Source organism: Ammospiza caudacuta, chromosome 3, assembly GCF_027887145.1.
Source record: "Ammospiza caudacuta isolate bAmmCau1 chromosome 3, bAmmCau1.pri, whole genome shotgun sequence".
NCBI lineage: Eukaryota > Metazoa > Chordata > Aves > Passeriformes > Passerellidae > Ammospiza > Ammospiza caudacuta.
This window is the reverse complement of record NC_080595.1, coordinates 96,594,461-96,610,664: the sequence shown is the minus strand read 5'-3', so window position 1 is coordinate 96,610,664 and position 16,204 is coordinate 96,594,461. Positions and strand designations below refer to the sequence as shown.

At 35.5% G+C, this 16,204-nt stretch overlaps 1 protein-coding gene across 1 annotated transcript in view; it reads right to left on the bottom strand.

Annotated features, from left to right (window-relative positions):
• PHIP (pleckstrin homology domain interacting protein) overlaps positions 1-16,204 on the bottom strand; it is a 97,335-nt gene that overhangs the window by 57,725 nt on the left and 23,406 nt on the right. The window contains exons 6-11 of the mRNA XM_058800733.1: positions 15,051-15,121; positions 14,186-14,286; positions 14,029-14,069; positions 12,820-12,918; positions 10,729-10,882; positions 9,675-9,809 (exon numbers count right to left, since the gene is read on the bottom strand). Coding sequence (XP_058656716.1) covers positions 9,675-9,809; positions 10,729-10,882; positions 12,820-12,918; positions 14,029-14,069; positions 14,186-14,286; positions 15,051-15,121 — 601 coding nt within the window. The remainder of the gene's footprint in view (positions 1-9,674; positions 9,810-10,728; positions 10,883-12,819; positions 12,919-14,028; positions 14,070-14,185; positions 14,287-15,050; positions 15,122-16,204) is intronic.

The window sequence follows — 16,204 nt, the reverse complement described above, 5'->3', positions numbered from 1 at the left end:
GTAGCTGCTAACAAAGACCTAGAAAGGCCTGATAGGTTTAAAGGAAAGAAAACAATATTATTGTAAGTGATATGATAATGCTATCATGGCTTTAGAGTTTGCCAGTTCGCATTGAAAGTAGAAGTAGAATTAGAAAATAAGAAACCACATCACACAGATGAGTGGAAGATCAGACTTCAGAAAATGGGGCAGGAAAAACATTAAGGTACACAGACATAAGTAGCCATAGCATAGGAACTGCCTGCAATGAAGTGTCCACTTAAAGCTAAAAATAAAGGACAGTTAACAACCAGCTCTCTGAAGGAGCAAGAGCACAGAAAAATCCAATTGCAACTCAGTGGTCTCTGCTTGATTGACAACTTGCAGGAAGAAACTCTTTTAACCTGAATCAGTTAATGCCATAACACTGACAGTAAATTCTAAACAAAACAAGGATTAAACTGCACTAAAACATTAAAACAGTCATTAACAGGAAATGTGTGTGCCCAAATTCACAAAAACTAGAAATACATTCCTACTACAACCTCCACGGGTTTTCTAATATTTTAGACTGATTTATATAAAAAATATAAAATGTGTAAAGAGGGCAGAGAGACTGAGCAAGTAGACAACCAACACATTACTGCATCCAGACAGTCTGATTCTTCAACTGTACTACAGACCATCTATTAATAGGATCAAAATTACACCCTCCACAATTTCCATTGTAGAAATCAGGAAAATTCTTGCAGCTGCTTCAACTTGACCTTTTTATGGCCAAGTTCTGTACATGATGACTTCTGTTACTGCTTCTGCTAATAACCCCAAATAAATATAATACATATCCAAAGCTCTCAAAAGCTAAGAAAGTGTTTCTATTAAAATTTTTCAAAAGATACATTGTTTAAAAGTTGGAGAAAATGTATAAGCTTAAAAAAGAATCATGCAATGCAACTACCACACATCCTAGAAAAGTAATTAAGGATTTGGAAAGAAACGCATGGAACCAGGAATAGCACCAGACAACTTTACATTAGACAATCAGTTTGCTACAGACTTGGGGACAAAACACTTGGACATCATCTTCAGCCATCTTATTCCTTAATTTCTGTGTAGCCATAACTTTCAACCTTAACACCATTGTGTGAGATGATTTTAGGGTTGAGGGTTTTTTGAGTTTGTGTGTTTTGGTTGGGTTTTTTTTAATACATAATATATAAATAATACTAAAAATTTATCTCCATTTACACACATTTACTTGTATCTGTCTATGAAAAGGCATATATTCACCATGGTAACCTCACATAGTGAATGTAAAACAAAATTAGCATGAATATACTCACTTGCTTCAAAGTTTTCTCACTGGATGCATGGCAATATGCATTTTCAGTTTCAAAAACAAGTTTAATGTTTTAAATACAATTATTGCTTTTTAAATTATGTATCACCCCATTTCCTGATTTTATGCCAGCATATCTAAGTATAATCTGTTTCACTACTACATCATTTTAAATAAAAGCAGCATTTAGAGAGATACAACCATAATCTTCACATAACCAGATAAGCATAACCTTACAAGGCAGGTTAGTATCTGCTTGCTGATTCTACTGCTCCAATTGTTTTCAAAGGCAATCAAATGAAATAAAGGAATTTCAGAGATCAACTTCCAAACAACCTTATCATATCCACTTTTTGTTTCTTCAGCCCAAGGCTTCTCAATAAAGAAGCAACCTGAAAAAGAAAACTAAGGACCAATACAAGTCAGGGTTTTTTCTTTACTATAGCAAAGTCGTAAGAGCTTGGGTCTTTACTTCAAGATTCGCCAGAAAATCAAGATATCTAAAAATAAGTTTGTGAGTATATTCTCTCAATCATAGGAAAGCACTCTTCACTGTATAAGAGGCTTGAATGCAGTCAAATGAAAGCTACTACAGCAAAACTAAAAGAAAATCAGGTTTTAAGGAGTGGCCCTGCACCATTCCAAGATCCTTCCAACACACCTTTTCTTCTACCTAACTTGTGCAGTGGTAACTGTTAAAAATATAGTCATGTTGTAACCCTCAAAGTGAAAAAGCAGATCCTGGAGTCTTATCTTCAAGTAACACACAGAGGTTTTGTAGCGAAGTAAATCTTTTGCTCTTCACAAACAGTACTTCAGGAATAACCAGACATAACCACCATAGCTCTTCAAAAGCATCTAGTAAAGTTTATTTACACAACTGTCTCACTTCATGTACCTGACATTGATGCATAGATGTTAAAAATTTAATTTACAATTAGGCAATTTTTGACGTACCAATATTTAACCCTTTCACTAAAAATTAAATAGCAATTAGAGAGCCATAACACATGTTGGTTTGAAAACTACATAAACAAGCTGTGGTAAATTTTCCCCTTTAGGGTAATTTCTCGAGAATTTGTGGTACAACAATTACTTTAAGTCAGTCATGCTAAATACCTGGTCCTCATGTCTTGCAAAGAAATCCTGACCAGCTTTCTCAACCACAGCTCAGTATTTTCATCTCTCTGATAACAAGCACTGAACCATCATATTTGAGACTACATTAGGGAAGCCAACTCAACCTATGAGTCAAGTTGGTAAGACAGGATAAGACATTCAAATTTTACAATTCTATAGTTGAAAGTAGGAGATGTTTGTATTTTATAACTCTATAACTAAAACGTTTGTGAAATCAGTAACAATTTCACCCTGCTGCAAAGCTCTGAGGTTTGTTTTTTTTTTTTTTAATTTGATTTGGGTTTTTTATTGGTTTGGGTTTTTTCCCCCTAAGGATTATTAACTTCTGCAGTATTTTTCCAACTCCAACCAAGAACATAAGCAAAAAATCAGCCCTCCAAGTTTGCTAGGTCTGATAAAGTAGCTTATACCTGTTGCACTGTATGTTCAACAATAGTTCATATTTAAGTTCTTTAAAGAGTTTTTCAGTACCAAGAACTTTAGAGTTGTTATTCCGTATTAATACAGTTGTTAAAGAGAATGACTACATTTAAGTTTTGATGTGATAACATAATGCCAAGTCATATAACTTTATCTTGCTGAAAATATCTGTAACTATTTACATAAGGTTCCAGTAATATGTTCTTTCATCCTTTCAGAAATAAAAGTTTCCTCTCCATTTCTCTTTTAGTTGTCATGATTTTAATTTAGAAGAAAAAAAATCCAAAAAGAAACACATCTTTGTTAATGGAGTTAAATCCAGGTTTATCCTAAAATTTTACGTAATTTCCTTCTGGGCTGACAATTATAAATGAAGTTGGACAAAATAATGTGCTGCTAAATTTATATGGAAATTGCAAGGGCAAAACTTTAATTCATTAGAAAACTGTCATTTTTCAATTCAGCTGCTTACATTGTATCTGTTTCAATTTGGTTTTTGACACATATAGGAGAAACTACGCTCATCACACTAACCAAATCTTTGAACAAGCTCTTCAACCTTTTTAAGTAAACACAAAAATGTGTAAATTCTTACTTTGCTTTAAAAATGTTCATATTTAAGGTTTAGGTTTCATAATCTGTTAAAAATTAAAACATATTATAAAGAACACATGTAAATCACATGTCACAAGCTTTCTAGTTCTGTATACAAAGTCTATTTACATAAAATGTAACTAATGCATTTTAAATGAAAGTGTGGGACCATTCACCATAAGCTTCTAATAGAACACTGCCTAGAAATGAAGAAAACAGATAGAATTCTGATATAGAGACTTAGAACAAAATATGCCCTAGTTAAATAAAAAAAATAAAAATAACAATTTTTCCCCTGGGACCTAGGACCCTAGGATGAGAAGTCTCATCCTACCTTACACCAACTACAGCTACCAAAGCCATTGTTGTCCTTCTAAGTGTCAGTGAAAGAGCATCCTTAGCTCCAGGATCAGAGTCTTTCAGAAACAGCCAAGAAACAGAACTGTGGCCTTGTATCTTCTCCAGTAGCGATGCAACAAGCATGTCAGCCTGTCCATCAGGCCTTGCCATTTTAAAGGTTTATTTTGTATTACTTCAATTTCCTGACCATTTCCATAAAGCTGGGACAGAGGGCATAAGAATGACAAATACCAATTCAAGCACTAAGAGTTACACTGCTGGTTTTGAACTACCAATATGGTTTCCAGGGCAAGCAGCATTTACTAAGTGGAGAGTAAGCATTTACACAGAGGAGAACAGTGGTGTTTCTGGGGGAGATTAAAGCTTTTCTTTCACAAATCTGAGTTACTTGTCATTTCAGAGGAAGCTGAAAGTGGGAAAGAGGAAGAACAGGTTCAGTTAGAATTTTTCTTTTTCTTCCTTCTCCTCCAAAAGAATCAGAAGTTTGCTTCAAATGACCAGTTTACAATTCAAATTGTAATGCATTTCTGAAACACTCTTGGTATTTCTATATGCTCTCATGAAATGTGCTTTGGCATTTAGAAAAAGACTCATCATATAATTCTCAACAGTTAGAGATATACACACTGTGATGTGTAAGTGCCAAAGGATAGGGTGGCTTAGCCTTTCAGCAACTCAGATAGTCACAAAGGTAGGGGGATTTTGAAGTACTTGGATCTGTGAATTTAATACCGAATTGTAAAAAAAGAATCTTTTCATGTCAGTATTTCAAAGCATTCCTCACAGTACAATGAAAGAGCTACGGCCATCTTAGCCCTGAGTTCCAAGGGAGTCCCAGAACTATCACCCAGAGCGTGTTAAGGATACCCTACCACAAACACTGCTCAGACAGATCCCTTAGCACTGAGGTAATGTCACAAGAATCAGTCCAGACAAACACTCCACAACTGGCAACACATTAAGATTACAAATAAGCAAAAGGCCGACCTTGACAGGCTGTCAGGCACACAGGAGGCACCCAAGGCACACATATGTCAGACATAAGAAGGCTGACTGCTGGCTACAGCTGAGCCTGCCTTCTCAAAGAAGCCACTCACAATGAGAGTCAATCAAGTAAGACAGGAGAACAACACCTAGCCATGAATATCTTTTGTGGTTGGTTCTCTTTGGGTATTTTTTTTAAAATCTGTTGTCCAGAATATTTTTTTTTTCTTTAAAGGCTTCAATATTCCCACTTGATTAATTTTTACATTACACAGAGACTTGTTAAACATCATAAGGCTTGTCTTTATCAAAACACAGGCCTCCTGTTTCAGTAATTGCAATGCCTACCTACAGAATCTGCCTAGTCAGGTATCAGATTCAGGTAAAGCAATGACATTCAAAGCCACAGTAAGAATTCCAATATTCTATAGTGAAAAAAATTTTAAAAATGCCTGCTCTCCCCTAATCTTTCATTCTTGCTACTGTAGTACAGCTTTCATACTTTCAAAAACATACTTTAAAGTAATAGGAGTCACCATATGTTCCTGCAACTGTTCATAAATCTATGCTATAAACCAAATTATTCTTTTAAAAAAATTTTAAAAAACAACCTAAAGAAAAAAAGAAAATACAACAAAAAAACATACAAAAATCAACAAAACAAAACAAAACCCAATCCCAAGCAAATAGAAATAGATAAAGAAAAGAACTACAGGCTTGTACATATTCTAAAATCTTTTAGGAAACTTCTCTCAATATTCTTTCCCAAGGCAGCCTACTCATGGGACAAGAACTATCAGAAGAAACCTATACTCCAAGGCCACAGACAAAATGCTTTTTGCAAGCAGTCTGAGTAAACAGAGCCCATCCCAAGAGATACTTCTTAGAGGAAAGTGTGCCTAAGTGAAACTGCCTAAGTAACAATCAAGGGCAGCACCATAACACCACAAACCTATTTAGGATCACTCTCAAGGAACACCAATACTTAATGTCTAAATTATAATACCAACAAAAACCCAATCACCAAACCAAAGACCTGTGCATTCACCTAACATTACCAGACATGTCCATTTAGATCTGAAATATTTTGTCCCTGTAGGGTTTTTTGCCTTCATATGTTCTCAGCATTGAGAAACTTCTGTCTAAAGCCTAAGGGCTAAGCTGCAGCACATATCAAGTGTCAAGCCTGGAATTTCTAACAAACCAACAGTGTCAGATCTACTAGGAAGTAACTTAGTGGGAACACCTGAAAGAAAATAAATGCTATGACAAGAACTGAGTGGTGTACACTTCCTATTTTTCACCTGATGGAACAGGAATCCTGTAAATACCAAAGCTTGCCTGAAGGCAAAGAATTTCCACCACTTTCTAATTTACCTAGAATGATTTGTACACCCAAGAAAACTAGCCAGTACCTAATGCACAGGCTACAGGTTCAGTTCTCTCCATAGCAGCACAATTTGGGAAAACTGGGAAGAAGTCCTTACTAGGGCATTTATAGCCAAGATGGTCTCCTGAGTAAGCAGATGTTGAATTGAGTGCTTTACTACTGAGGATGTAACAGAATCTAGGTCTTCCATTTCCTGACTCCATCAGCCAAGGTTATCCCAAAAAATGAGTGCCACTTGCTCCTGTAGGCTCCTTTAGGAAAGCAAGGACCTCCCTCAGTTGTTGGAAACATGCCTTACCACTCAAGGGATCCAGATGCCTCACTGCAGCTTTGAGTAAGGGACTGCATCTCAAATACATCTTTATCTATATTATCATGCAGCTGCTTTCACCAGACAGCCTACCATTCAGTGTATTTTTTCCCCTTGATCATCCACAAAGACACCTACAGCTCATACATTCTTCAGCAAAATAAGCTACAATTTAAACATTTACAAGAGTCTGCACCGCTTTTGTGTAGCAACAGCACTGTTTTTGTGAAATACATAAATTCTGAAACAGTTGGCTAAAGGAACCACTTAAGAATTATTACCCTGTTTCTTCAGAATGCTTCTTTGTACCTGGGAAATACTGCAGATAAAACTGCCCTAATACTGCACCAAGAGCAAATTCTTCATAAGCAGCTGTACTAAATCAGGCCTGGTGTGAATATGACATAGGCCAAAAACCAAACATCTGTATTTACATATGCAATTTAAAACCATCTCATCATCTTGCTAAATGTCAAAATTGCCTAAAATGCTTTAACCATCTCACACTCTTGATATTTCTATGACAAATTGCACTCTCTGGCATATTGAAAACACCCCTGAGTGTAGGGGACTCAAGTCACTGAATTAAACCAGTTCTGAATGTCCATGGACTCCAACACCAAGTTATGCAATATTTACACAACTAGACCAAATGAAATGAAGACTACAGGTGAAAACATGAAATATATAAAGCATATATATACTTACTGACAGTACCCCATGTGACAGTGTGGGGTGACTGTTAATGATAAAGACCAAAATCTGGCAAACACACCAAAGATGCTTCAAACAGACCAAAGATGCTTCAAATTAACCACAATTATGACAATTAATTTAATAGCAAATCTTCAGTTTAAAAACCTGGGAAAGGATGTTCTGCAGGACCACCAGAGTCACCTAGTGGGACCAAATTGCAACCAGCAAGGAATAAATAAATGGAGGAATCAAAGTTTAAGTTAAATACAAAACAAACAGTATATTTGGTTACTATGATTTTCTTTGCAATTTCATGTTCACTGACTGGATAAAAGAATTAAGATTGACACTGCTTGCATCCCTTGATGTTTTGTTTCCTTTTTGGGTTTTTTTCTTTTTTTTCTTTTTTTTTTTTTTTTTAATTTTTGGGGGATTTTGTTTGTTTGTTTAGGTTTTTTTCATGTTGACAATGAAGGCATTTGGGGCAGGGTGGAAAGTAATTTTAAAAAACCCAACTCTACTTTAGGGATTTGCCACAAGGCTTCAGATGTACAAAGCAATTAATCCAGGATAGATGGACTGGACCAACATTAATCCAACAGTCATCTATGATTTTGCTAATTCAACCGACTCCCCCAAGTTCTGCAACATTTTTTAAGGAACTTTTATTATGAGAAAATCACTAAGTGCTACTTCTGGTACCACAGACCAGGCAATGATAATGAGAGATTTTTCATTTGCCATTTAGGAAACAGAAGACTGGCAGCTCTGTATGGATTCATTTACCTTGCTGTTGCAAACCAGAGCACTTAAATTTTGCAGCTCTGCAGAGGTGACTGCACAGTGTCCTCTGCCTGCCACCCATCACCTAAGAAAACCTGAATTCCACCCATGTCTTTTAAAGCATCGAACACAGTGGTGAAATATGAAGTCCATAGAGAGATGCCTCTCCGGCATACCTGGCTCACACAGTCTAATTCTTTGGTTTGAGATGAACTGATTGTCAGATTTACAATTCCCCTCACCTCACACAGCAGGCACACTTCGTCATATTAGTTTCTAGCATAAAGCACAGGTTACTAGCTGCTGAGATCTTCTGATTGTCTACAAATTTCTCTGACTCCAAATATAGTAAAATGTATGTGACTACTACCTTTTTAGGTGCTTATGTCGCATGGCACTCTTGACACAAATATTTCAGTGTTTTGGAGGCTGCTCATTATCAAAGGCACCAGTAATTTAGACTCTGATAGCTCTTAAATGGACTTGGTTTAAAAAGAGCAGATTAGCTCAGACTCTTCTGACCCAAACTCCATGAAAACCATCATATATCCATTGTAAGTAGAACTGGAAATGCAAGCTAACCATGAAATGAGAACACACACCTCAACTGGCAACAGTGAATAGCACCAAGTAATGAAGATGCATGCTCATAGCTCCAATATGATTGTCTTGGATCCTTCATAAGCTCAGTTACAGAAATCACTGCAGAGTACACTCCTCAACTCAGGCCATTGCTGAAGGAATCTAGGTTGCACTCTCTGATTAAGACTGGATGAATTTTCTCTAAGACCTTATGAACTCTATTGTAATGCACATCTCAAAATCTTTCTTTAGGTTCAGTGACCTTCCTGGCTTGAGTTCATTTCTACATGTCCCTTATCTTTTTGTGACTATATCTATCATAGACCTCTTCCTCAGATGATTTTCTTTATGCTGTTCTCCACAACTGCCATTCCACTACAGCTGAAGCCCATCTGTCTATTCTCAAGCATTCCAAATTATTGTGGCTATTCTACAAAGGCTTTTGTAATTTTGTCCATGAGACAAAGTCTGAATTGCACAACACATCATTACCTTTTTGAGGAAAAAGGTATGTACAAAGACCCACTTAATGTCAAGAAACAGATGAAAAACCTATTGCATTCATCTTGCAGGAGAATTAGTCTAGTGCAGAACAGACCAAATTTGAAACCTGCCTGTGGGGGAGTCTACACAGAAAGACTGACAGTATTCCATTCAATGGGCCAAGGCAACTTACAACAACCTTGTATGAGATCAGGAGACCCCTGAACAGCTTTAGCCAGATTAAGAATTAGTAATGCAAAAATAAACCAAGTTCCACCTTGGCTGCCCAGGCAGGAAAAAGCACAAGAGGAGGGTCTTTGTCACCCTGTCTCTTACACATGATCTTTGACAATGTAACTAACATTCCAATTTTGTGTGGATCAAGCATACAAAAATAAAACACTACGAAATACAGCCGAAGAAACAATTTTTAACATTTTACAGATTTACTCTTTGCCCCACTGAACTGAAAAGGAATTTCTCGCGACTTCACCAGATGCAGGATCTTGCTCTATACATAAATCATACTTCAAGATGGCCTACATAAAAATGTACTAAAAGCAGAAGGTTTAGAATGATTGCTTTGGCATATCTGTATAAAGCACAATAATTACCATGTTGAAGTAAGACCGGATTTTGACCCCTCTTGCCAAATCCCAAACTATGACATTTCCATCATGTCCAGCAGAGAAGAGAACTCTTGGATCAAATGGGTGAGGTTCAAGCACAAACACTTCATCTTCATGTCCCTGAAAACAAAGACACAGCAGAATGAAAAAGAGTATTGTCTCACATATTACCCAAGGACTCAATATGATAACACTAGCAGTTGCCACATTAACCTATGAAATACCCAGCAAAAAACTACTTTAACCACACTTTATTTTTGGTAGTAGTGGATTACACTCTTTTCTTTCCAGTTGCAATTTTACCTTCCTAAGTAGTTTGTCAAGTATGTCACCTTCACAAGTACATCCCAACACTTTCTCCGGGATTTAAAAAAGATTAGTGTCCACAATACTTGGTATCTTGAGGTCTTAATATTCCACAAATTTTCATTTTTTTAGAAGGGTATCAGTTAGAAATTTAATTTAAACTCATAAAGGATGAAATATATAACTTAAAGGTAGAGAAAAACATCTTTCATCTTGCTATATTTCAGAGATTTGCATTAGTATTTCCATGTCTAAGCAGAGTATCAAGTTACCTAGAGTTAACCATTTTCTCAATTACAAAAAAAGTGTCAGACATTAGTAAAATTGTTGATTTATTTTAGTTAGAAGACAAAGTTTTGTACTCATGGAATGATTAGATTGAAGTGTCACTGGTTAAAGAGGGCAAATTTACCCATTAACAGTATTTTAAAACATCACATTAAATAAAGATTAAAAAGTCAACCGTTTCCTTCTCTCCTTCAAGATAGAACTCCATTAAAAAAATAAAAATCAAAACAAACCAAAATGTCCAAAATTAGTTTCAGACATCTTGAATAGCAGTGGTTACTTGCAACTTTAAGCTTTTATTTTCGAATAAGCAGCTGACAGACATCTCTATTACACTTCAGTTATCTGGAAACATCCGTCACGGCAGTTTTCAGACAGGAGAAACCATAAGGAGCAATGTTGATAATGTATAAATAAATTTTGCAATCAAGATGGTACACCTTACCATGAGAATGTGAATGAGCTGGCCAGTGAAAGAATTCCAGACTTTCAGAGTCATATTATTGACTGCAGTTATAACAGAGTTGTCATGGCGGTCCCATGCCACCATGGTCACTTTCAGCTTTGTGATTTTATCTTCAACTCCTTGACAACTTTGTCTAAAACAAAAAAGTAAAAAAATTCATTGTAATCCTACACTTTACCAAAATAGTTTAACACTGTTAACAAGTGAAAATACTTCTGTATTTTGCTGTATTTTTAAGAACATTTCCTGAGAAATATTCTTAAAATTTCTCTGAAACTAGAGAAATTAAAGATGTTTTCTATAATGCAGCACATACAATCACAAAGAATTGTAGATACTTAAACAATGACTAAAGGATCTTCCAGAAAATGTCCTCTGATACATAACCTAATTTACTTAAACTGATAGCCACAGTACTTTTTGACATCTAAAGAACAAAAATCCACATTAACCAAGTAACAGCAAATTGTCCTAAAGAATATTTGTAACAAGTGGTTCTTAATATGGAGAGAAGTATTCTATTCCTTTAAATTATCTAAATTCTCAGGCAATATTTAGAACTACACCACTACTCTGGCATCATTTTACTATTGGTAATAATGGCACTTAATCTTGCATGAAACCCAAACAACAGTAATCTATAATATAATATACCAGAATACTCAAAAATTACATTTTGGTGGTGTGATTTAAAGACTAATCACCCTTGAATTCTCTAGCACATTTACTTCTATGAAAACATCAACCAAATGCAACAATAGCATGTGACCACTAAGTAGGCAGACAAAATACCGAATCTTCCATATAGTAAGCACAACAACACATTGCACAATAGTATGCATTGTAAAACTCAATAATAGAAAGTGTAGTTATAGCCAAATTCCCTTCTAGATGCAATGCAAAACCCAGCAGGCTTTATAAGCTGAATTCACTCTTTCCTTTCAGTGCAGCGATTTCATTTTTTGATAAAACTGTTCTTGTGCAGAGAAGATCAAATTTGGAACTGCACTTATTCCTCTCACCAAAAGGATAAAACAGAATTCTGCTATAGTGTTTTACAAAAAGAGCATTTCAGTTTCTCAGATAGATTCAGCATTCATGACCACAATGCCCAGTATCAGTTAAAATTGGGAATAACTCAGTCTGTTATCAAAGTAGCAGCATTTTATACACTCTTTTCCAACAGTTTGATAACTTATGTTTGGTTGCATCTGTCCAAAACTGAAAAGATAATGTCTGATCCAAACATCTAACTAAATTTCAGCTTATTTAGCCTTCTCTTCCATCTCTCTCTTGGTCTTTTAGGTATCTTACCACACATTACTCCTGAAACCATTATAATTTTTTTTCTACTAAATATCCTTCAAAGCACTCAGTAAGGGGAAAAAGGTTTATTCCTTAAACCTGTTATAAATCTTTTTCATTTATGCCAACTGGAAAATATCTTCATGTCAAAATAAAAAGGTGCAAGCCACAATTCCTAGGAAGTCATAATCCATCTTCAAGCATTTTTTGTTGTTTGTTCAAGTGTACAGAAGTTTCCCATACCTACAAACTCTTGTAAACACAGATTGCTTTAACAAACACAAAACCTTTACAAAGCCAGCAATTTCTTTGCTCTGGCATATTGTATGAAAAGGACCCAATACTGCTTTTCTGGGCATGCATGTTCCATAATATCTGTAAATAATGCTAAAATGCAAGCAGTCTCAAGAAGAGACCTGCCCTGGTTTTCTTGCTCCAGAAATAAATGTCTGTGTGAAAAAAACATATAAATCTGACCTTCAATGGGTTTTGATTATCTTTTATTGTTTTAATCTAATCAAAATACTAGTGGCACTATTATCAGACAAGCTAATTTCCACAGCTGAATATGTAGTCAAATATTTATTTTAGCTGGATTTCAAGAGCTAGATAAGCATACTGTGCATTTAAGCAATAATAATTTAAGCCGTCTCTTTTTCTTTTCTTTTCTCTCACTGTCTTTTAAATTTTTTTTTACTAAGTCAGCAAATTATATCAAAGGCCCTCAAGAATCTATGTGATAGCAGAACATTTTACATCACTTACCCTGCTGGGCGAGTAGCCATATCTAACAAAATGCTTTTCCATTCCCTTCGCTTAAATTGCCAGATTCGTGCTGTTCCATCACGGCTTCCACTCACAAATCTAACAAAAGGGGGAAAAAGTTACTCAGAGATCAAAGGCAGATCTGGACAGAAAAGACACCTGAAAATTGAAGTCCCAGACATTAGAATTCAAAACCAGAAGGTACAATTAAGAAGTCCAAACAGTGTCAGAATGCTGTACAAATGGTTTGAGGTAAAAAAAACTTCCCACACCAGCAAAAAAACTGAAGGCCTCTAAAAGGTCAAATCTGTTTCCCTATCCTGAGCCCCTTCCAAACTAACTGTTCCATGACTTTTGGTGTACCTTGCTGAGTTATGACACTGCACTGGCAGAGGGATAGCACAACCCAATGAACTTTCCAAGGGACAGACCCTGTAACACCCGGTCAAGAGGAGAACCCTGCCAGTAGAAGTGCAGACATGATTTAAAACAAAACCTATTCCCAGTAAGTTCGCACTGTATACAGAGTAAGTATTATGATATTTATATGAAGAAGTGTTTCCCAGGCTGAGTTTCTCTCCCATCCTTTTCATCACCCTTTTAGAGTTTCAGGGGTAGGAGGAGGAGAAAGAGGTGGGTGAAGCTTGGTTTACAACTATTTGTGTCATGATAAAAGTGTACATTAGAACATCAAATACGTAAAGTGTCGGATGGTTCATAATAAACCAAACCATTTTCTTGAGCATCCTTCATATCCAACATTCAGAACTTAAAGTGAAACATTAAAAAAAGCATTAGGCTAGCTAAACAACACATTGTTAGATCTAATTTGATAATTTCTCTGTATGCAGCAGTCACTTAACTGCAAAAAGGTTTACACATTAAAATATATCTAAAAGTACATGTATATGATATGTGAATATATATATATACACATATATACACACACACACATATATTTCTCAGGAAGAAGTTCCAAGTATTTTTATACCCATAATTTTAGCAAATTGAAAATACTTCAATCATTACAATGAAAAAAACTGTGAAACTAAGGAGTACCATTAAAAAGAAACAGTAAGACTCCATGAGTTAGACAATTTTACTGGATGAAACTCAAAATAAAGCCCTTTTTCTAAATAACACTCCCTGGAAATTGGTATTTAAAAATGTCTACAAGGTCAAAAAGCTAGCTCTGAATAATGTGCTTACCTGCTACTACTATTAGAAAACTGAATGCTGTCAACTTTGTCCTATATAAAAAAAGAGCAGAAAAAGAAAAAAGAAATCAAATTTCTCCAAGTTATCCCCTTATATCCAAATTATTACTTTAATCAAGTACATATGTAATTTTAAAAAATGTATTTACAGTATGAAACTCCAACTCTGATATCTTCTCTGGCTGACCTGATCCAAAGAAATAAACCCTAATGATGTGATCTGTACTCCCAGTGGCCAAAAACATTCCACCTGAGAAAAACAAACAGATAAGTCTTAAAAAAAGGCAATCTACTGTTATTACAATATTATCAAAGGGATGTAACATCAAATATTTCAATTTATTCTCTGAAATTTATAGCTTTATCTCATTTCAACTATGTCTGTAACTGACCTTTAAGTCAAAACAAGATTTAGAAACTCCAAAGTTTAACTGGAGCTGAATTACCTCACATTTGCTGTCAGTGAATATGCATCAGCAGATGCATCCAAAAGGTTAGCTAACCAGAATAATTTGCTTGTAGCTAAGCCCTTAGAAGCCTCCCTCCTAAAAAAAATCAAACGGAACTAGAGCTCCAGTACATTTTGATATTTTATCCAATTATTTATGTAGCATTCTTCAGTTACCAGCTCTAGAATCAATGAAACCCAGACTGTGAGAACTCTGTAATCAGCCCCTTCTTGTACAAATCCCCACATATTACACCTCAGATAAAGATGACTCTCCTAATTATTCTGAAAAAAAGGTATATATCTATCCTGTTCTGAAAAGACTTGCAGTCACAAGACACTTACTTACAACATTTCATGTTTCTAGGAATTTCTGTAGCAGCAAGTATTAATGCATAAATTCTGAATTTCTATTTTAAATATTTGGGGTCTTTTAACAGCCACTTAATCTCAAATCCATCTCATTAAAATGAAATATGCCACAGTAACTGTACTGTACTTTATTTTACACTTCAAATGACTTCCTACAAAGATACAAGGAGAGGAGGAAAAAAGAAGTTGTTTACCAGCACTAAAAGAAGAACAGATCATTTGGACTCCAGGCCGAGGACGTTCTGTAAACTTCGTTGGCCTTGGACTACAAATAAAAAAACCAAAAAAAACCCAGTTAAATAATTTCCTAATAGAGTTTCAAGAAACTAGTCAGTATCTTAGAAATAAAGGACAGAAGGATAAAATTAAGTATGAAGGAACAGATGGCTGCCCATTTATAAACAATTTTGTGTGACTATGCTTCATGATCTGATCTTTAGGAAACTAAGACATCCAGATGGACTAAGTAATCCACGCATCAACAAGAGTTGTAACGTAACTTAAATCCCATTTCCTTCTGATATTGCTACACAAAACACTCTCCTGAAGTTATCAGCAAGGCAGAACTGAGCCAGTTTCCCGTGATGTTCAGTTTTAAACCGCTGGGTGTCCTGGTTTTCTCCTGTGGCATATGCTTGCTTTGACAAGAGAGAAACAGAGCTGGGTGTTCTATACAGACAAGGATATCAGAGAAATTTAAATAAATTTGGAGTTTTTCATGGTATTAGAATATAAGAGTTTATTCAAATGACATATATCCTTGTAGGTTAGTTTCAAACAGTACCCAAAATGTCAGGACAAAGACTGAAGTTTGTAAAAAATTTTACTTTATGGCCCCCACTTTTCTCTAGGCATTTCAGAATCTGATGTGCAAGGAAAACTAAAGCTTCAGTGAACCTAGCACTTTAAGGATGTGTAAAGGCAAAACAAATAAGATCAAGTTCTTCAATCATTATTTCAATTCTGTTCATGCATTACAGCAACCTCAAACCAGTAGGTGGTCTTGCACAGTATGCCATCTGCAATCTTCCCTCAAAGAATTAACTTACGAGAGAACAGCAGCACTACACCCACGAGTGTCATCACTAAAGATTTGCTCTAACATAAAAGAATGCATATTCAGAACTTATCCAAAATGTTCTATTTTAAAAGCAAAATGGCCTGTATAATTCATTTCACCTGAAGGCAGATGCATAAAAGATCTTTCTCCACTAATCAGTTATTGCTATCTCAAAAAAAGTAATAAGCATTAAACCTTGGTGATGTTTATGCATAACACAAAGTAATAAACATCAGCAGTACCTGTTAAGGACTCTTTCTCCAAATTATCCATTCAATATAGGCTGTT